Raw genomic sequence first — 23,391 nt, forward strand, 5'->3', positions numbered from 1 at the left:
GTGGGAAAGAGGGAGGTTAAGAAAGAGAGGGTGAGTGAGTTTGACAGGGTGAGAGTGAGAGAGGGTGAGAGAGGGGGGAGAGGGAGAGAAGCACAGAGGGGATCAAATGAGGGGGTGTTAAAAAGGAGGGGAAAGTTTGGTGAGAATGAAAGAAGACGCTGGTGTGGAGAGAGGGAGAGAGAGAGAGAGAGAGAGAGAGAGACAGAGAGAGAGAGAGAGAGGTGCAGGTAATGTAAATAGTGTTCAGCATGCATGAACATGCAGCAGCCAGCGGGGGTGGGGTGGCGCTGGCGGAACCATTATCACACTGCTGTGACTCACATCACATTCTTTTCCCTCAGGGTTCTGAAAGTGATGCAGTTTGTTCTATATAATTCAATTAACTGGTTTATGCCGGTCAGTGGAACAAAAACAAGTCAATATTCCCTAGCTGTATTCCATAGCTGATGTCTGTGATCCTGGTGTGGTTTGCATTGGAAGCAAACCTCTTCAATCGAAAGGTGTTACCCTCATACCTGTAGTCATTGGCACACCGTGACGCACTGGGGAAAAAAACTTTCAGACAAAACAATATTTTGTGTCTCCTGAAGTGACATGCATGGTTTCATCTCAGGGTAGGTGACCAGACAGTAGCTATCAATGATCATCCCTGACAGTCTAGACTCCCTCATGGAAATGTACATGATGAATTATCCACTTAAAAGTCCATGTTGGCAATTCATCAATGTGGAAACAAATGGACTGAATAGGTGTTTATTGTTTTTAATAAAGTGTTCAAGGCCTGCTGCATTAGCAGTACTAACACGCACATACCCAGTGATCCCTACCTGTAGATATTGTCTGACATGTCCCATGTTTCCATCTGGTTAGAACCAGACTAAAGTAGCAGTTAACAACAAAACAAACAAGAGGAAACGCTGAAGGGAAAGTGTGTCTATGTGTGTTGTCAGTGTTCTTCCATTCTTGTCAGAGATGTCATATTAGCATGATTTATGTGATGTCATGTTAGCATGATCTATGTGATGTCATGTTAGCATGATTTTTGTGATGTCATGTTAGTATGATCTATGTGATGTCATGTTAGAATGACTTATGTGATGTCATGTTAGCGTGATCTATGTGATGTCATGTTAGCATGATCTATGTGATGTCATGTTAGCAGGATTTATGTGATGCCATGTTAGCATGATCTATGTGATGTCATGTTAGCATGATTTTTGTGATGTCATGTTAGTATGATCTATGTGATGTCATGTTAGAATGACTTATGTGATGTCATGTTAGCATTATTTATGTGATGTCACGTTAGTATGATTTATGTGATGTCATGTTAGCATGATTTATGTCTTGAGATGTACAGTGCATTCGGAAAGTATTCAGACCCATTTACTTTTTCCACATTTTGTTACATTATAGTCTTATTCTAAAATTGATTAAATAAAAACATTTCCTCATCAATCTACACACAATACCCAATAATGACAAAGCAAAAACAGGTTTCTCGAAATTTTGCTAATGTATTAAAAAACAGAAATAGCCTATTTACATAAGTATTCAGACCCTTCGCTTTGAGACTCGAAATTGAGATCAGGTGTATCCTTTTTCCATTGATCATCCTTGAGATGTTTCTACAACTTGATTAGAGTCCACCTGTGGTCCATTCAATTGATTGGACATGATTTGAAATGGCACACACATGTCTATAAAAGGTCCCACAGTTGACAGTGCATGTCAGAGCAAAAACCAAGTTCCTCTGTGGAGATGGGAGGACCTTCCAGAATCAGGCCTTTATGGTAGGCCAGACGGAAGCCACTCCTCAGTAAAAGGCACATGACAGCCCGCTTGGAGTTTGCCAAAAGGCATCTAAAGGACTCTCAGACCATGAGAAACAAGATTCTCTAGTCTGATTGTCACGCTCGTTGATAGATGTATCAGACCAAGGTGCAGCGTGGTATGCGTACATATTCCTTTATTAACTGAATACAGAATCAAAACAACAAAATACAAACGAACATGAAGTTCAACAGGCTACATAAACACAAGCCAAAACAGAAACAAGATCCCACAACTAAGGTAGGCAAAATGGCTGCCTAAGTATGATCCCCAATCAGAGACAACGATCGACAGCTGCCTCTGATTGGGAACCATACCCGGCCAACATAGAAATAGAAAATCTAGAATTCACACCCTGACCAAACCAACTAGAGAAAACAGGGCTCTCAAGGTCAGGGCGTGACACTGATGAAACCAAGATTGAACTCTTTGGCCTGAATGCCAAGCGTCACGTCTGCAGGAAACCTGGCACCATCCCTACGGTGAAGCATGGTGGTGGCAGCATCATGCTGTGGGGATGTTTTTAGCGGCAGGGACTGGGAGACTAGTCAGGATCAAGGGAAAGATGAACGGAGCAAAGTACAGAGAGATCCTTGATAAAAAACCTGCTCCAGCGCGCTCAGGACCTCAGACTGGGGTGAAGGTTCACCTCCAACAGGACAACGACCCTAAGCACACAGCCAAGACAACGCAGGAGTGGATTTGGGACAAGTCTCTGAATGTCCTTGAGTGGCCCCGCCAGAGCCCGGACATGAACACGATCGAACATCTCTGGAGAGACCTGAAAATAGCTGTACAGCGACGCTCCCCATCCAACCTGACAGAGCTTGAGAGGATCTGCAGAAAATAAAGTGAGAAACTCCCAAAATACAGGTGTGCCAAGCTTGTAGCGTCATACCAAAGAAGACACGAGGCTGTAATCGCTGCCAAAGGTGCTTCAACAAAGTACTGAGTAAAGGGTCTGAATACTTATGTAAATGTGATATTTCAGTTTTTTTAATTTGCAAAACATTCTAAAAACCTGTTTTTGCTTTGTCATTATGTGGTATTGTTTGTAGATTGATGAAAAAATAAGAACAATTTAATCAATTTTAGAATAAGGCTGTAACGTAACAAAGTCAAGGGGTCTGAATACTTTCCAAATGCACTGTATACATTTACATTTTAGCAGACGCTCTTATCCAGAGCAACTTACAGTTAGTGAGTGCATACATTTTTCATACTGGCCCCCCGTGGGAATCGAACCCACAACCCTGGCGTTGCAAGCGCCATGCTCTACCAACTGAGCTACAGGGGACTGTATACACCTACAGTCTCACTCCATGATACATACATTCTATTTCTTCATACAGAAATTATTCACACAATGCGTAAAGCCCACCAATAAAGTTACAACTCATAATATTTTGTTGTTTAAGGTAACATGTTGGGGGTAGTATTAGGTGACCATATATTATAGTCAAGATGAGGTGTCATTTGTGGATTGTAGTAGTAGTAGATAACAACTCAGGGTATGGGGGCATCAGTGAGGTGTTCGGTAGCAGTAGTATTTGGGGTGTAGCATGGGACAAAGAGGAAGCTAAGCGATTCCCACTCTGATTCTGATTTCCTGGTTCGCTCTCTTTCTCTCTCAGTCAGATGCTGGTACTTCTATCATGTCCCAGCTTGTCCACCTTGCCAGCTCTCCTTATAAGGACTGGAGCCCAATCCCTGTCCTCCTCTCCTTCAGGTCTGCAACAATGCACACCACGGGGATTGTGACAATAAACATGCACGCTCAAACATTCACTCCCTCCCTCCCTCCCTCCCTCCCTCACACACACACACACATACACACACACTCAAGCATTCACCCTCACACACGCTGACACACTCCTGTACATACTGGAATGTGAGTATGTGAGTCACATGCTTTAAAATGATCTGATCCAAACTCATATTCTATACACATACATTACACACAAAAATACATGGTAACTTTGTCATACAATTATGTTATGAACAGCCAACATACTATATACCTCCTCATACAAAAACACACTGACACACACAAACAAGCCAGCTCAAGCTAACCTACTGCTACTGATGAGTAAATTAGTATGCAAGGAGGGACACATACGAGCAGTACACCCTCCCCCCTTCCTGAAAGAGCCAAGGAGACCTGGAGTGAGAGAGAGAGAGACGGAGAGAGGGGGTGGGGGGGGGAAGCACAGAGGGGATCAAATGAGAGGGTGTTAAAAAGGAGGGGAAAGTTTGGTGAGAATAAAAGAAGACGGCTGGTGTGGAGAGAGGGAGAGAGAGAGAGAGAGAGAGAGAATGTGAGCGTTAAGAGAAGAACAAAGAAGAGTGAAGAGGGAGAGCGAGAAAATACATTAGATATCCTATTATTCTACAATTCAGGTATAGTAAAAAATTAACTACTGGCATTGGTTTGTTTCAGTTTTCTTTCACTTGGTTGCTATGGTGAGAAGTTTGAGAGCATGACTGTACTAATGTTTCACAACCACAAAAAAATATGAGAAATGATTGATTAACATAGTCGACATCAACTCAGATAAAGCCATACAACAACTTTAATAATTTAGAATGTTGCTGTGTTATTCTATGGATGAAAGTATGTGGAAGCTAAAAGGAGGACTAGCATGTGTTGAGAGTTCAGCTTGGGTTCCCACAGATTTGTCTGGCACCCTACCAACTGAGAAGAGAGTACTAGCTGGTGGAGACTACACTCTCCCTTTGTTTTTATGTCATTTTAATGGTTACTCATCTGAGCCAATGCATGCTCATTATTAAAGCCCTAACAAGTGACCCTTCACCTACATACATTTGTACATCCTATATAACCCCAGGATGCTTATCTACCACAGGAGGTTGGTGGCACCTTAATTGGGGAGGACGGGCTCGTGGTAATGGCTGGAGCGGAATAGGTGGAATGGTATCAAATACATCAAACACATGGTTTGATGCCCTTCCATTCGCTCCATTGAAGCCATTATTATGAGCCGTCCTCCCCTCAGCAGCCTCCACTGTTATCTACCTCTGCTCTATGTACAATATTGACTAAATGTGGTGGGCAGTGTTGTCCACCTTTGTGCAGAATTAATTCATCTGTTCATTCTGTCTTTTCTTTCTTTTTTTTAACTCCTTGAAAATCAGCCTTATTAGTTTATCTCTCTGTGAACCAGTTGTCCTGCAGTACATTATCTCTCTGTGAACCAGTTGTCCTGCAGTACATTATCTCTCTGTGAACCAGTTGTCCTGCAGTACATTATCTCTCTGTGAACCGGTTGTCCTGCAGTACATTATCTCTCTGTAAACCGGTTGTCCTGCAGTACATTATCTCTCTGTGAACCAGTTGTCCTACAGTACATTATCTCTCTGTGAACCGGTTGTCCTGCAGTACATTATCTCTCTGTGAACCAGTTGTCCTGCAGTACATTATCTCTCTGTGAACCAGTTGTCCTACAGTACATTATCTCTCTGTGAACCAGTTGTCCTGCAGTACATTATCTCTCTGTGAACCAGTTGTCCTACAGTACATTATCTCTCTGTAAACCAGTTGTCCTACAGTACATTATCTCTCTGTAAACCAGTTGTCCTACAGTACATTATCTCTCTGTGAACCAGTTGTCCTACAGTACATTATCTCTATGTGAACCGGTTGTCCTACAGTACATTATCTCTCTGTGAACCAGTTGTCCTACAGTACATTATCTCTCTGTGAACCAGTTGTCCTGCAGTACATGATCTCTCTGTGAACAAGTTGTCCTACAGTACATTATCTCTCTGTGAACCAGTTGTCCTGCAGTACATGATCTCTCTGTGAACAAGTTGTCCTACAGTACATTATCTCTCTGTGAACCGTTGTCCTACAGTACATTATCTCTCTGTGAACCGGTTGTCCTACAGTACATTATCTCTCTGTGAACCGGTTGTCCTACAGTACATTATCTCTCTGTGAACCAGTTGTCCTACAGTACATTATCTCTCTGTGAACCAGTTGTCCTGCAGTACATTATCTCTCTGTGAACCAGTTGTCCTACAGTACATTATCTCTCTGTGAACCGTTGTCCTACAGTACATTATCTCTCTGTGAACCGGTTGTCCTACAGTACATTATCTCTCTGTGAACCAGTTGTCCTGCAGTACATTATCTCTCTGTGAACTGTTGTCCTACAATACATTATCTCTCTATGAACCGGTTGTCCTACAGTACATTATCTCTCTGTGAACCAGTTGTCCTACAGTACATTATCGCTCTGTGAACCAGTTGTCCTACAGTACATTATCTCTCTGTGAACCGGTTGTCCTACAGTACATTATCTCTCTGTGAACCAGTTGTCTTCCAGTACATTATCACTCTGTGAACCAGTTGTCCTACAGTACATTATCTCTTTGTGAACTGATTGTCCTACAGTACATTATCTCTATGTGAACCGGTTGTCCTACAGTACATGATCTCTCTGTGAACCGGTTGTCCTACAGTACATTATCTCTCTGTGAACCAGTTTTCATGCAGTACATTATCTCTCTGTGAACCGTTGTCCTACAATACATTATCTCTCTGTGAATCGGTTGTCCTACAGTACATTTATCTCTCTGTGAACCAGTTGTCCTACAGTACATTATCTCTCTGTGATCCAGTTATCCTACAGTACATTATCTCTCTGTGAACCAGTTGTCCTACAGTACATTATCTCTCTGTGATCTGGTTGTCCTGCAGTGCATTATCTCTCTGTGAACCGGTTGTCCTACAGTACATTATCTCTTTGTGAACCGATTGTCCTACAGTACATTATCTCTATGTGAACCGGTTGTCCTACAGTACATGATCTCTCTGTGAACCGGTTGTCCTACAGTACATTATCTCTCTGTGAACCAGTTTTCCTGCAGTACATTATCTCTCTGTGAACCGTTGTCCTACAATACATTATCTCTCTGTGAATCGGTTGTCCTACAGTACATTTATCTCTCTGTGAACCAGTTGTCCTACAGTACATTATCTCTCTGTGATCCAGTTATCCTACAGTACATTATCTCTCTGTGAACCAGTTGTCCTACAGTACATTATCTCTCTGTGATCCGGTTGTCCTGCAGTGCATTATCTCTCTGTGAACCGGTTGTCCTACAGTACATTATCTCTCTGTATCTTTCTGTCTGTTGTATCCTGTGCCTCCTCCTGTATGGGTTCATATGGTAATAATGTGGGAGTTAATTCCTACTTGTGGTTATAATCTTTCAATTTCTGTCCCACAGAGATGATGTCATTCTGCTGGAACTTGGCTGCTCTGCTCCTTCTACTACTACTGACCCCTGACCTGCTTCCCACCCGCCTCATCAACACCCACCCCGTCCTCACACACGCCGTCCCCACCTCCCAGCCAGTCACATACCCCAAGATCCAATACGTTACCGGCTTGGGCTTCGACTACAATGAAGATGACTACACTGAAGAGGATGCTTCCCATTTCCCTTCTAACCACAGCAAAGCCTCATCAGCTTCTACTCTGATTCCGATGCAGTCCAAGCCCTGTGACTACCACCCCTGCCAAGACAACCAGATCCCCTGCTCCCAGCTCTCTGCCCAGACCGGATGCCTCTGCCCTGGTCTAAGCGGGGTAGACGAGCCCCCTCACGCTCCACACCTCCAGAAGCTAGTGCCAGGCACTGATGGGGGGGCAGAGGTACGGTGGTGCGCCCCAGCCTCTGTGGTATCTGGGTACCGGGTCGTGATCGAAGATCGAAAGGGAGCACCTCTCCAGTTCGGGGGTGATTCTCGGAGCGGGGTGCTGGGGGAACTAGAGGCAGGTGTCAAGGTGTGTGTGGAGGCGGTGAACAGGGCGGGAACCAGCGCCCCTTCGGAGCTCTCCTGCCTGCACTACGACCCCCCTGAGGCCATCAACCTGGCCCTAAGGGCGGGGGTTATCGTAGGGGGGCTGGGTTTACTCCTGTTCCTCTCCCTGGTCGCCCTGGTCCTCTGGAGGCGACAGATGTGTAAAACAGGGGAAAACTCAGCAGAGGGGCTGGGGAACCCCTCCTACAGCACGGAGGGAACGCTGTGATTACAGATGGTACAGTGACTCAGTAGCACAGACGACCCTTGGAGAGAATGTAGGAGTAAAGCAACTGGGACAGGACAGAGCCAAAATCGCTTCACTCACCAGTGACTCACCAGCACAGTGCTCAGGTTGTTCAGAATCCTCTACTTATGAATATAGAAATTAAACAAGAACTTTGGACTTTTGTGGACTAAATAACCCTAACAAAATCTTAAGAGGCTTTGTGACTAAAGAGACTGCAGGTTGTTTGCTGGCAAATTAACTTGTGTACGATAGGATCATGACAGGGCCGAGTTATGGCAGTCGGATTCATGTGTAGAATAAATAAAAGTAACTGAATACTTATGATAAATAACAAAAGCAATTGTTTTTCTAATAAAAGTGTTTTCATAATTTTGGCTGAGTTTGTGTGAGTGATTGTTTTTAATGGAAGGAACATAATATTTTGATAAAACTACATTAATATTGTTGGAAGTAAAAGTTCCTATTACAGTAATGCAACTTTTATTTTGAAACTTGAGTAAGATGAGCCGTTGAAGATGGAAGACGCAGACCAAGATGTCAACACAAGTCCAGAGGATAGAATAGACACCGGGGGGAGCAATGAAGAGGTCACTGTGGACTGTGAGGCAGAGGATAGAGTAAACGCCGGAAGGGAAAGGAGGGGGAAAGTGGAGTCCTTTGAGAAGGCAAGAAATAGATATTGGTCAGGAGAAATGCAGTATTATCATAAGGAGACGTATACTTGGATGAATGAGGAGGAATGGAGGGAAAAAGAGAGGCAGAGGTCTAAGAGAGAGATGGAGGAAGATTGTGAGTTTGAGTCAGTTACAAATGGCGGGAAAAAGGGAAGGTTTGTTAAAGAAGAGTGGTAGGAAATGTAAGCAAAGTGAGCTGAAGACCAGAGGAGAAATGGAAGTGAATGAGGGTGATGTATCGGAGGTGGAAGGTGTGGTTAAGTACTCGGAGCCTGAGGATTGCACAGTGGTTCAGGATAAAGATGAGTCTGTGACAATAGGAGTGAAGTTTGTGGAAAAAGTGGATCCTTGCCTTTTGGTTGATCCATTTGTGGTTTCAAGATGGGTGAAAAAAGTGTTGGGTAAAGTGGAATCGGTGAGGGTAACCAGAAGTGGTCTAGTGATAATTGTTTGTGTTTGTTGGGCAGAGGGAGAAGGCGCTCAGAGTTAAACAGATGGGGGAAAGAAATGTATGCACTCACTAACTGTAAGTCGCTCTGGATATTAGCGTCTGCTAAATGACTAAAATGGAAAATGGAAAAGGGCGCCATTGAGAGGAGTGATTACTGGGGTAGCAGTAAATGTAAAAGTGGATCAACTGAAGGAGAAGATTCCCGGTATGTGTGATGCTCGTCGTTTGGTGCGACGCAAACAGGGTGTCGAGAGTGGGGAAACAGAAGAGTCATTGTCTGTTCTTTTGAGTTTTGAAGTTGAGTCTTTTCCGGATAAAGTGAAGTTAGGATATATAAGTTATCCTGTGCGAGCTCATGTGCCGAGTACATTACGATGTTACAGGTGTCAAACTTATGGGCATGTGGCAGCAGTATGTAGGAGGGAGATTCCAAGGTGTGAGAAGTGTGCAGAAGGGCATGAGACTAAGTCCCATGAGACCTATAGCCCCGTGTAGCTCAGTTGGTAGAGCATGGTGTTTGCAATGCCAGCGTTGTGGGTTTGTTTCCCACGGGGGACCAGTATGAAAAAAATAAAAATAATGTATGCACTCACTAACTGTAAGTCGCTCTGGATAAGAGCGTCTGCTAAATGACAAAAAAATTAATAATAATAATAAGGAGGGTGAAGCAGTGGGGAAAGTGGTGGTATGTGCTACTTGTAGGGGTGGCCATGGACCTGGGGATCAGACATGTCCAGTGCGAGAGAAGCAGGTTGAGGTTTCCAGGGTAAGAGTAGAGAAGAAGTTGTCATATGCGGAGGCAGTGAAGAAAGTAGAGGAAGATGGGTCAGGGGGGGAGTGGTGAGAGTAGGAGATATATACCAGTACAGTGGGATAGGCAAGCAAGTGATATATGTTTCAGTAAGATTGGGTTTTTAGCGTTTATAGCAATGGTTATTAATTGTACTGCAGGGATGGAATGCAAATCGAAGAAAATTGAGGTTGTGGTGGCAGCTGCCGAGAGATATTTGGTTGTGCGAGACTTGACAGCAGAAGAGTTACAGGGAGTGTTAAGTGGTGATGTCCCATCATTTTAGGTTGAGGGCATGAGGTAGGAGTGAGTATATTTAAGTAGTGGAGAAGGGTGAAGTTAATTAGTAGTAGTAGTTTTGAAGTAGTGAGTGTAGTGTTAGCTGGTAGGATATTTTTTTGCTTTGTTTTATTTTATTTTTCAAGAAAAGATAAGGGAGTTGTATTCCAGTCTAGTAGGTGGCGGTAATGCAACAAATTGGATGCCAACCGCCATTAAACCTCATTGAAGAAGAAGAAGAAGTTACCGCTCAAACAATCAACATGGAACGAATGAGGAAATACTGTACTACGTGAGAAGATTCCATTCAAATGGACACCTATAAACAAGATGGCAAACTCAGGTAAGTGCGTATACTACGACTGTATTCTAAATGTACCTTCTTCGTGCAGTTCGCGGCGCCGCTAGATCGTTACTGATCATCTGTCTCAGTGATCCATAATACGACAATACGTTGTATCAAATGTCAATCATTGATTTTGTCAGTGTAACACCAGTTTGATTTGATAGGCAATATGTGGTTTGAAAGTGTCTGGTCGTGTGTTATTATACAATGACTCAGATCTTTTCTACTGCCATTTATTTGGCCAACTGCAATCTCACTGTCTGTCTCAGTAGTAGAATAAATGTTATTTTCTTACACGTTCATTTCCTCAAAGAAAGGTTATGGTCAGTGCCAGGAAGCAGCATGAAGTTAGTTGTAAATCATATATGTTAATTTTGCACTAGGCTAAACAAAGCCTTGTCATCATGGTGTTACCTGTAGCAAATTGACCTCGCCACAGATAAGGATATCTCCTACTCTGACCTCAAGGCCCTTCTGGACAAGAGCAACAAGGGTCTTCTGGTGGTTGATGTACGGACCAAAGAGGAGGTAGACCGAGGACACATTCCAGGATCCATACATATTCCAGGTGAGCTTCAGCGGGAGTCCTAGAGTTAAATTATATTCTCAGGTCCAATTGGAATTTGCTGTCCGGAGTCCAAACCTTTGGAAACATAATCAACCCCAATTCAGCCAAAAATGTGCAAAGCAGGATTGATTTATTGTTGTTGTCACTGAGCCAGCTATTTTGGTATATTTATTACATTGTAAATTGTGCCGTATTGTAAACTTCCTGTGTCTCCTCTCCCAGTTGATACAGTGGAGAGTGCCCTAGCGCTGGACCCTACTGAGTTCCAGGCCAAATACGGGGTGCCCAAGCCCCCCTTGGACACCCCTGAGCTGGTGTTTCACTGTCAGATGGGCCGGCGAGGAGGCGTGGCCACAGACAAGGCACGAGGCCTGGGATTCCAAAAGTATGAGTGTACATTTTGAAAAATACTGCTCTGTATACTGTGTTTGATGCCTTGGGAACTTTTTGTAAATGATGACATCTTCCTTCTCTCATTTCAGGGACGTCAACTATGCCGGAGGATACAAGGAGTGGTCTGAGAAAGAGGGGAAATGGGGCGCACGATTAGCCTGCATTGTGAAAGCAGGGCATAAAAACGCACAAATGATGCTCACATTCTGCTGAAACATTTCGCTACTTTTATTTGTTATTGCACATGTGTTATGTATGTTTTAAAATAAAGATAGAGAATAAGATTGTACAATGAGTTGTTTTGTGTTTTTGACCACGTTTCCCCATAGCGCTCCACTTTTCCCATCTTCTACTTCTATCATGGCTGTAGCCTTGCACTGCTTATTGCCTTCAGTAAGACTTTCCCCGAAACTGATCCCCTTTCCCTCATCACCTCCTCATGCACAGTACCACTGAAGTTGCACCGTTGCACATTAGGGAACATCCCATAGACATAGAGGGAAACCCTGGCTTTGCCTGAAATGAGTCCGTTATCAGACATGTTATCAGACATGTAGTGTATGTGTGTTTTTGCTTGATGGTTAAATGCCTTTTTTATCAAATCCCTGAGTGGGTCTTCTCCTTTAACCTCGCCACTAATTTAGTGTAAAGGGGCACCGTAAAAGATCTTGGTCTGAGACTGATTGGTTAACATAGTGGAATTTTGTGATTGTTGTATCTATTGGCTTGGCAATTGAAAAATATTAATGTCAGGATGATGTTGATTAACGTACAGTCGATTTTGTAGCTAGAGGAATAGCCTCAGAAACACACACAGCAAGTTCCTCATACTTATCTTATATACAGTGATGGAGGTTTGGTTTTGATTTACACACATGTTAGCATATGTGCTTAGAATAAGAAGTACAGTATATCCAATATAAACGCCCGCTTTCATCACTCTCCAGATTTTGATAAAAAAAAAAAAAAAAAACATTTTAAAATGTAAGAGAAATTGAAAAAATACATTTTCATTTAATTTTGATTTTACATTTTTATCTCCAAGTTGTTTACGGATGTGACACAACAACGTCTGGACATCACTACTACTACTACTATGTCCCCAAAGCCGACTGCTCTCGTGGTAAAGTTGCTATCCAATAATAACGCAGTAATGCCTATGTAATACTGTGTGGTTAGTTGTGTTTGCATGTTGTATTTAAAAAATTTCACTACGTTTAAGCAGTAGTATGCTCTCTGTGTGACACATAGTCCTTTCTTTTGCAGTGTGGCAGACATACAGCTGTCAGAGGTATGAATACTACTAGAAGAAGGCATGGAGGACCCAACATGACATCAAGCTGTAACTGTCAATGTCAAAAACTACAGACCAGTATTCCTTCTTTCTTTTCTCTCCAAAACTCTTGAGCGTGCCGTCTCTAGCCAACTCTCCTGCTATCTCTCTCAGAATGACTTTCTTGATCCAAACCAGTCAGGTTTCAAGACTGGTCATTCAACTGAGACTGCTCTTCTCTGTGTCACGGAGGCTCTCCGCACTGCTAAAGCTAACTCTCTCTCCTCTGCTCTTATCCTTCTAGACCTATCTGCAGCCTTTGATACTGTGAACCATCAGATCCTCCTCTCCACCCTCTCCGAGTTGGGCATCTCGGGCGCTGCTCACTCTTGGATTGCGTCCTACCTGACAGGTCGCTCCTACCAGGTGGCGTGGCGAGAATCCGTCTCCGCACCACATGCTCTCACCACTGGTGTCCCCCAGGGCTCAGTTCTAGGCCCTCTCCTATTCTCTCTATACACCAAGTCACTTGGCTCTGTCATATCCTCACATGGTCTCTCCTATCATTGCTACGCAGACGACACACAATTAATTTTCTCCTTTCCCCCTTCTGATAACCAGGTGGCGAATCGCATCTCTGCATGTCTGGCAGACATATCAGTGTGGATGTCGGATCACCACCTCAAGCTGAACCTCGGCAAGACGGCGCTGCTCTTCCTCCCGGGGAAGGACTGCCCGCTCCATGATCTCGCCATCACGGTTGACAACTCCATTGTGTCCTCCTCCCAGAGTGCAAAGAACCTTGGCGTGACCCTGGACAACACCTTGTCGTTCTCCGCTAACATCAAAGCGGTGACCCGATCCTGCAGGTTCATGCTCTACAACATTCGCAGAGTACGACCCTACCTTACACAAAAAGCGGCACAGGTCCTAATCCAGGCACTTGTCATCTCCCGTCTGGATTACTACAACTCGCTGTTGGCTGGGTTCCCTGCCTGTGCCATTAAACCCCTACAACTTAGCCAGAACGCTGCAGCCCGTCTGGTGTTCAACCTTCCCAAGTTCTCTCATGTCACCCCGCTCCTCCGCACACTACACTGGCTTCCAGTTGAAGCTCGCATCTACTACAAAACTATGGTGCTTGCCTACGGAGCTGTGAGGGGAACGGCACCTCCTTACCTTAAGGCTCTGATCAGACCCTACACCCAAACGAGGGCACTATGTTCATCCACCTCTGGCCTGCTAGCCCCCCTACCTTTACGGAAGCACAGTTCCCACTCAGCCCAGTCAAAGCTATTCGCTGGTCTGGTACCCCAATGGTGGAACAAGCTCCCCCACGACGCCAGGACAGTGGAGTCACTGACCACCTTCCGGAGACACTTGAAACCCTACCTCTTTAAGGAATACCTGGAATAGTATAACAGTAATCCTTCTACCCCCCCTACCCCCCCCATAAAAAAATAAAATAAAAAAAAGGGGTGGTTGTCCCACTGGCTATCTTAAGTTGAATGCACCAATTTGTAAGTCGCTCTGGATAAGAGCGTCTGCTAAATGACTTAAATGTAAATGTAATACCTCTCCAGTTCAGTGTTGTTCTCTACTAACATCATTATCACTCACAGGATGGATCAAATCTCACTCTGTTTGACATGAAAAACATATTTTCCTCTTGTTAAATGTCATTAAAACTGGTTTGCATCTTCATATTTACCAGAAGCAAAAGCACACATAGTCCATGGATGTCTGAATATGAGGAGGATAAATACAGTGAGGGAAAAAAGTATTTGATCCCCTGCTGATTTTGTACATTTGCCCTCTGACAAAGAAATGATCAGTCTATAATTTTAATGGTAGGTTTATTTGAACAGTGAGACAGAATAACAACAACAAAATCCAGAAAAACGCATGTCAAAAATGTTATAAATTGATTTGCATTTTAATGAGGGAAATAAGTATTTGACCCCCTCTCAATCAGAAAGATTTCTGGCTCCCAGGTGTCTTTTATACAGGTAACGAGCTGAGATTAGGAGCACACTCTTAAAGGGAGTGCTCATAATCTCAACTTGTTACCTGTATAAAAGACACCTGTCCACAGAAGCAATCAATCAATCAGATTCCAAACTCTCCACCATGGCCAAGACCAAAGAGCTCTCCAAGAATGTCAGGGACAAGATTGTAGACCTACACAAGGCTGGAATGGGCTACAAGACCATCGCCAAGCAGCTTGGTGAGAAGGTGACAACAGTTGGTGCGATTATTCGCAAATGGAAGAAACACAAAATAACTGTCAATCTCCCTCGGCATGGGGCTCCATGCAAGATCTCACCTTGTGGAGTTGCAATGATCATGAGAACGGTGAGGAATCAGCCCAGAACTACACGGGAGGATCTTGTCAATGATCTCAAGGCAGCTGGGACCATAGTCACCAAGAAAACAATTGGTAACACACTACGCCGTGAAGGACTGAAATCCTGCAGCGCCCGCAAGGTCCCCCTGCTCAAGAAAGCACATATACAGGCCCGTCTGAAGTTTGCCAATGAACATCTGAATGATTCAGAGGAGAACTGGGTGAAAGTGTGGTGATCAGATGAGACCAAAATCGAGCTCTTTGGCATCAACTCAACTCACCGTGTTTGGAGGAGGAGGAATGCTGCCTATGACCCCAAGAACACCATCCCCACCGTCAAACATGGAGGTGGAAACATTATGCTTTGGGGGTGGGGTTTCTGCTAAGGGGACAGGACAACTTCACCGCATCAAAGGGACGATGGACGGGGCCATGTACCGTCAAATCTTGGTTGAGAACCTCCTTCCCTCAGCCAGGGCATTGACAATGGGTCGTGGATGGGTATTCCAGCATGACAATGACCCAAAACACACAGCCAAGGCAACAAAGGAGTGGCTCAAGAAGAAGCACATTAAGGTACTGGAGTGGCCTAGCCAGTCTCCAGACCTTAATCCCATACGTCAGCCTCAAAACCTTAATGACTTGGAGAAGATCTGCAAAGAGGAGTGGGACAAAATCCCTCCTGAGATGTGTACAAACCTGGTGGCCAACTACAAGAAACGTCTGACCTCTGTGATTGCCAACAAGGGTTTTGCCACCAAGTACTAAGTCATGTTTTGCAGAGGGGTCAAATACTTATTTCCCTCATTAAAATGCAAATCAATTTATAACATTGTTGACATGCGTTTTTCTGGATTTTGTTGTTGTTATTCTGTCTCTTACTGTTCAAATAAACCTACCATTAAAATTATAGACTGATCATGTCTTTGTCAGTGGGCAAACGTACAAAATCAGCAGGGGATCAAATACTTTTTTCCCTCACTGTAATAACAGGATGTCTTAATATGAGGAGGATAAATAATAACAGGATGTCTTAATATGAGGAGGATAAATAATAACAGGATGTCTTAATATGAGGAGGATAAATAATAACAGGATGTCTGAATATGAGGAGGATAAATAATAACAGGATGTCTTAATATGAGGAGGATAAATAATAACAGGATGTCTGAATATGAGGAGGATAAATAATAACAGGATGTCTTAATATGAGGAGGATAAATAATAATGGGGGATAAAATGCTTTAATAACAGTGCTTGTGGTAACAACTTTAAAGGTCTTTAATAAACAAACCAAGGCCTTTTACTTATTTACCCATTGCTGACGCTGTCGCTATGTAAGTGCCCTTTTCAGTCAAGAGGACTCAATTCCCTGAAGGTCCTCCATAGTCACCTGCACACATAGGCCATGAAGAAGAGTGTTTATACTCAGAACACAACAGAGCACTTTTAGAAAGCCAGCAGCATAATTATATAATGTAGAATAACATTTAAATAGTAAAGTAAATCAATACTGATATAACCCATTATAAACCTAGTGTGAATATCAACCCAAGTCAAGAGCAGAACCCATAGCAAAGGCTTTTGCTTCAAATACATATTTGACCTTTAACCTCTGTGTCTGACCTGTACGTGGCAGGGGTCAGGGTAGTCACAGACGTCCTCTGGGAACACAGTGCGCATTAACTGCTTCAGCTCTGTTGGGTAGACATAGGTGGGATGGCCACCGTTACCCTTCTGGCAGCCCACCCCATGGTGATACTGTATGGGTTGAAGGGGAGATATATGGGAGAGATACGATTGGCCTACAGTCAAAAAAAAAAAAAAAGTGAAGTGCTCACTGGTAAAAAGAATCACTGACCTCAATGCATTATTCATTCACTCTAACTCACACACACACACACACATTTACATTTTAGTCATTTAGCAGGAGGGAGGGATGCTGTGGGATTATTTAAGATACTTTTTGAAGAGGTAGGGTTTCAGATGTTTTCAGAAGTTGGGCAGGGACTCTGATGTTCTAGCAGTGTCTGAATCCTGGCTTAGGAAGGCCACCAAAAATTCTGAAATTTCCATCCCCAACTATAACATTTTCCGTCTCGATAGAACTGCCAAAGGGGGTGTAGTTGCAATCTACTGTAGAGATAGCCTGCAGAGCTCTATCATACTATCCAGGTCTATGCCCAAACAGTTTGAGCTTCTACTTCTAAAAATCCACCTTTCCAGAAATAAGTCTCTCACTGTTGCCGCTTGCTACAGACCCCCCTCAGCCCCCAGCTGTGCCCTGGACACCATATGTGAATTGATTGCCCCCCATTTATCCTCAGAGTTCATACTGCTTGGTGACCTAAATTGGGATATGCTTAACACCCCGGCCATCCTACAATCCAAACTAGATGCCCTCAATCTCACACAAATTATCCACGAACCTACCAGGTACAACCCTAAATCCGTAAACATGGGTACCCTCATAGATATCATCTTGACTAACTTACCCTCTAAATACACCTCCGCTGTCTTCAACCAGGATCTCAGCGATCACTGCCTTATTGCCTGCGTCCGTAACGGGTCCGCGGTCAAACGACCATCCCTCATCACTGTCAAACGCTCCCTAAAACACTTTAGCGAGCAGGCCTTCCTAATTGACCTGGCCCAGGTATCCTGGATGGATATAGATCTCATTCCGTCAGTAGAGGATGCCTGGTTGTTCTTTAAAAGTAATTTCCTCTCAATCTTAAATAAACATGCCCCATTCAAAAAATACAGAACTAAGAACAGATATAGCCCCTGGTTCTCCTCAGACTTGACTGCCCTTGACCAGCACAAAAACATCCTGTGGCGTACTGCATTAGCATCAAATAGCCCCCGCGATATGCAACTTTTCAGGGAAGTTAGGAACCAATATACAGTGGGCCACCAATTGTGCAAGTTCTCCCACTTAAAAAGATGAGAGAGGCCTGTAATTTTCATCATAGGTACACGTCAACTATAACAGACAAAATGAGAAAACAAATTCCAAAAAATCACATTGTAGGATTTTTAATGAATTTATTTGCAAATTATGGTGGAAAATAAGTATTTGGTCAATAACAAAAGTTTCTCAATACTTTGTTATATACCCTTTGTTGGCAATGACACAGGTCAAACGTTTTCTGTAAGTCTTCACAAGGTTTTCACACACTGTTGCTGGTATTTTGGCCCATTCCTTCATGCAGATCTCCTCTAGAGCAGTGATGTTTTGGGGCTGTCGCTGGGCAACACAGACTTTCAACTCCCTCCAAAGATTTTCTATGGGGTTGAGATCTGGAGACTGGCTAGGCCACTCCAGGACCTTGAAATGCTTCTTACGAAGCCACTCCTTCGTTGCCCGGGCGGTGTGTTTGGGATCATTGTCATGCTGAAAGACCCAGCCACGTTTCATCTTCAATGCCCTTGCTGATGGAAGGAGATTTTCACTCAAAATCTCACGATACATGGCCCCATTCATTCTTTCCTTTACACGGATCAGTCGTCCTGGTCCCTTTGCAGAAAAACAGCCCCAAAGCATGATGTTTCACCCCCATGCTTCACAGTAGGTATGGTGTTCTTTGGATGCAACTCAGCATTCTTTGTACTCCAAACACGACGAGTTGAGTTTTTACCAAAAAGTTCTATTTTGGTTTCATCTGACCATATGACATTCTCCCAATCCTCTTCTGGATCATCCAAATGCACTCTAGCAAACTTCAGACGGGCCTGGACATGTACTGGCTTAAGCAGGGGGACACGTCTGGCACTGCAGGATTTGAGCGGCGTAGTGTGTTACTGATGGTAGGCTTTGTTACTTTGGTCCCAGCTCTCTGCAGGTCATTCACTAGGTCCCCCCGTGTGGTTCTGGGATTTTTGCTCACCATTCTTGTGATCATTTTGACCCCACGGGGTGAGATCTTGCGTGGAGCCCCAGATCGAGGGAGATTATCAGTGGTCTTGTATGTCTTCCATTTCCTAATAATTGCTCCCACAGTTGATTTCTTCAAACCAAGCTGCTTACCTATTGCAGATTCAGTCTTCCCAGCCTGGTGCAGGTCTACAATTTTGTTTCTGGTGTCCTTTGACAGCTCTTTGGTCTTGGCCATAGTGGAGTTTGGAGTGTGACTGTTTGAGGTTGTGGACAGGTGTCTTTTATACTGATAACAAGTTCAAACAGGTGCCATTAATACAGGTAACGAGTGGAGGACAGAGGAGCCTCTTAAAGAAGAAGTTACAGGTCTGTGAGAGCCAGAAATCTTGCTTGTTTGTAGGTGACCAAATACTTATTTTCCACCATAATTTGCAAATAAATTCATTAAAAATCCTACAATGTGATTTTCTGGAATTTTTTTCTCAATTTGTCTGTCATAGTTGACGTGTACCTATGATGAAAATTACAGGCCTCTCTCATCTTTTTAAGTGGGAGAACTTGCACAATTGGTGGCTGACTAAATACTTTTTTCCCCCACTGTATATTGTGGATCGAGAGTTACCTGTCTAACAGAACACAGAGGGTGTTCTTTAATGGAAGCCTCTCTAACATAATCCAGGTAGTCAGGCATTCCCCAGGGTAAATATCTAGGCCCCTTACTTTTTTCAATCTTTACTAATGACATGCCACTGGCTCTGAGTAAAGCCTGTGTGTCTATGTACAGTATCTCACAAAAGTGAGTACACCCCTCACATCTTTGTAAATATTTGAGTATATCTTTTCATGTGACAACACTGAAGAAATGACACTTTGCTACAATGTAAAGTAGTGAGTGTACAGCTTGTATAACAGTGTAAATTTGCTGTCCCCTCAAAATAACTCAACACACAGCCATTCATGTCTAAACCGCTGGCAACAAAAGTGAGTACACCCCTAAGTGAAAATGTCCAAATTGGGCCCAATTTGCCATTTTCCCTCCCTGGTGTCATGTGACTCGTTAGTGTTACAAGGTCTCAGGTGTGAATGGGGAGCAGGTGTGTTAAATTTGGTGTCATCGCTCTCACACTCCCTCATACTGGTCACTGGAAGTTCAACATGGCACCTAATGGCAAAGAACTCTCTGAGGATCTGAAAAAAAAGAATTGTTGCTCTACATAAAGATGGCCTGGGCTATAAGAAGATTGCCAAGACCCTGAAACTGAGCTGCAGCACGGTGGCCAAGACCATACAGCGGTTTAACAGGACAGGTTCCTCTCAACACAGGCCTCGCCATGGTCGACCAAAGAAGTTGAGTGCACGTGCTCAGCGTCATATCCAGAGGTTGTCTTTGGGAAATAGACGTATGAGTGCTGCCAGCATTGCTGCAGAGGTTGAAGGGGCGGGGGTTCAGCCTGTCAGTGCTCAGACCATACGCCGCACACTGCATCAAATTGGTCTGCATGGCTGTCGTCCCAGAAGGAAGCCTCTTCTAAAGATGATGCACAAGAAAGCCCGCAAAAAGTTTGCTGAAGACATGCAGACTAAGGACATGGACTACTGGAACCATGTCCTGTGGTCTGATGAGACCAAGATAAACTTATTTGGTTCAGATGGTGTCAAGCGTGTGGCGGCAACCAGGTAAGGAGTACAAAGACAAGTGTGTCTTGCCTACAGTCAAGCATGGTGGTGGGAGTGTCATGGTCTGGGGCTGCATGAGTGCTGCCGGCACTGGGGAGCTACAGTTCATTGAGGGAACCATGAATGCCAACATGTACTGTGACATACTGAAGCAGAGCATGATCCCCGCCCTTCGGAGACTGGGCTGCAGGGCAGTGTTCCAACATGATAACGACCCCAAACACACCTAGACGACCACTGCCTTGCTAAAGAAGCTGAGGGTAAAGGTGATGGACTGGCCAAGCATGTCTCCAGACCTAAACCCTATTGAGCATCTGTGGGGCATCCTCAAACGGAAGGTGGAGGAGTGCAAGGTCTCTAACATCCACCAGCTCCGTGATGTTGTCATGGAGGAGTGGAAGAGGACTCCAGTGGCAACCTGTGAAGCTCTGGTGAACTCCATGCCCAAGAGGGTTAAGGCAGTGCTGGAAGATGATGGTGGCCACACAAAATATTGACACTTTGGGCCCAATTTGGACATTTTCACTTAGGAGTGTACTCACTTTTGTTGCCAGCGGTTTAGACATGAATGGCTGTGGGTTGTGTTATTTTGAGGGGACAGCAAATGTACACTGTTATACAAGCTGTACACTCACTACTTTACATTGTAGCAAAGTGTCATTTCTTCAGTGTTGTCACATGAAAAGATATACTCAAATATTTACAAAAATTTGAGGGGTGTACTCACTTTTGTGAGATACTGTATGCTGATTACTCAACACTATACACGTCAGCTACCACAGCAAGTGAAATCACTGCAACACTTAACATAGAGCTGCAGTCAGTTTCAGAATGGGTAGCAAGAAATAAGTTAGTCCTAAATATTTCAAAAACTAAAAGCATTGTATTTGGGACAAATCATTCACTAAACCCTAAACCTCAACTAAATATTGTAATGAATAATGTGGAAATTGAGCAAGTTGAGGAGACTAAACTGCTTGGAGTAACCCTGGATTGTAAACTGTCATGGTCAAAACACATTGATGCAATAGTGGCTAAGATGAGGAGAGGTCTGTCCATAATAAAGCGCTGCTCTGAATTCTTAACAATGCTATGAACAAGGCAAGTCCTACAGGCCCTAGTTTTGTCACACCTGGACTACTGTCCAGTTGTGTGGTGCCACAAAGAGGGACTTAGGAAAATTGCAATTGGCCCAGAACAGTGCAGCACGGCTGGCCCTTAAATGTGCACAGAGCGCTAACATTAATAATATGCATGTCAATCTCTCCTGGCTCAAAGTAGAGGAGAGATTGACTTCATCACTACTTGTATTTGTGAGAGGTATTGACATGTTGAATGCACCGAGCTGTCTGTTTAAACTACTAGCTCACAGCTCGGAAACCCATGCATACCCCACAACACATGCCACCAGAGGTCTCTTCACAGTCCCCAAATCCAGAACAGACTATGGGAGGCGCACAGTACTACATAGAGCCATGACTAAATGGAACTCTATTCCACATCAAGTAACTCATGCAAGCAGTAAAATCAGATTTAAAAAACAGATTAAAATACACCTTATGGAACAGCGGGGACTGTGTAGAGACACACAGGCACAGACACACACATACACACACCTGATAACATACGCACTATACACACACGTACACATTGATTTTGTGTTGTAGATACAGTACGTGGTAGTAGAGTAGTGGCCTGAGGGCACACACTTAATGGTGTTGTGAAATCTGTAGTGAATTTATTGTAATGTTTTTTAAATTGTATAACTGCTTTAATTTTGCTGGACCCCAGGAAGTGTAGCTGCTGCCTTGGCAGAAACATATGGGGATCCATAATAAACCCCAGGAAGAGTAGCTGCTGCCTTGGCAGAACTAATGGGGATCCATAATAAACCCCAGGAAGAGTAGCTGCTGCCTTGGCAGGAACTAATGGGGATCCATAATAAACCCCAGGAAGAGTAGCTGCTGCCTTGGCAGGAACTAATGGGGATCCATAATAAACCCCAGGAAGAGTAGCTGCTGCCTTGGCAGAACTAATGGGGATCCATAATAAACCCCAGGAAGAGTAGCTGCTGCCTTGGCAGAACTGATGGGGATCCATAATAAACCCCAGGAAGAGTAGCTGCTGCCTTGGCAGGAACTAATGGGGATCCATAATAATCCCCAGGAAGAGTAGCTGCTGCCTTGGCAGAACTAATGGGGATCCATAATAAACCCCAGGAAGAGTAGCTGCTGCCTTGGCAGAACTGATGGGGATCCATAATAAACCCCAGGAAGAGTAGCTGCTGCCTTGGCAGGAACTAATGGGGATCCATAATAAACCCCAAGAAGAGTAGCTGCTGTCTTGGCAGGAACTAATGGGGATCCATAATAAACCCCAGGAAGAGTAGCTGCTGCCTTGGCAGGAACTAATGGGGATCCATAATAAATACAAATACACACAATTAATGCTAAGATCAGCATCCCCCTCACCAGCGTCCGCTGAATTAATTTGTAGGCCTTCATTCGTCGTGTGTGGTCACTCCTAGGGCGCGAGGCAGAGCTGAGCAGTGGTGCCACTCACAGAGGTATTCTGCAGGAAGAAAAGGAGAGAAGCAGTTAAGGATGGAAAAGAGAGGAGAGCAGTAATTAGACTACACATTACATATGGACAGACCAGAGTTGCAAGAGATGGCCTATAATGAAAGCAAATCACAGGTCTGTAGTAAATCAAGTTTTACCCAAATGTCTGGCAGTGAGTCATGTAGGTGTCCATGGTCGTCAAGGAGTAAGCTCAGGGCCTTTCATAGACCCATTTA

At 44.0% G+C, this 23,391-nt stretch overlaps 2 protein-coding genes across 2 annotated transcripts; both read left to right on the plus strand.

Annotated features, from left to right (window-relative positions):
* The first annotated feature begins 4,002 nt into the window (after positions 1 to 4,002).
* LOC311107739 (leucine-rich repeat neuronal protein 4-like) lies at positions 4,003 to 8,283 on the plus strand. The gene is made up of 2 exons (XM_084150258.1): positions 4,003 to 4,233; positions 7,090 to 8,283. Exon 2 carries the CDS (start codon positions 7,092 to 7,094, stop codon positions 7,893 to 7,895), a length of 804 nt encoding a protein of 267 aa, XP_084006384.1. The 5' UTR covers positions 4,003 to 4,233; positions 7,090 to 7,091; the 3' UTR covers positions 7,896 to 8,283.
* Positions 8,284 to 10,346: 2,063 nt separating this feature from the next.
* LOC311107995 (thiosulfate:glutathione sulfurtransferase-like) lies at positions 10,347 to 11,705 on the plus strand. Its single transcript, XM_084150627.1, has 4 exons — positions 10,347 to 10,453; positions 10,896 to 11,024; positions 11,247 to 11,409; positions 11,507 to 11,705. Exons 1-4 carry the CDS (start codon positions 10,441 to 10,443, stop codon positions 11,628 to 11,630), a joined length of 429 nt encoding a protein of 142 aa, XP_084006753.1. The 5' UTR covers positions 10,347 to 10,440; the 3' UTR covers positions 11,631 to 11,705.
* The last annotated feature ends 11,686 nt before the right edge of the window (positions 11,706 to 23,391 follow it).

The sequence above is a fragment of the Coregonus lavaretus genome (genome assembly GCF_964263955.1).
Source record: "Coregonus lavaretus genome assembly, chromosome: 32".
Classification (NCBI taxonomy): domain Eukaryota; kingdom Metazoa; phylum Chordata; class Actinopteri; order Salmoniformes; family Salmonidae; genus Coregonus; species Coregonus lavaretus.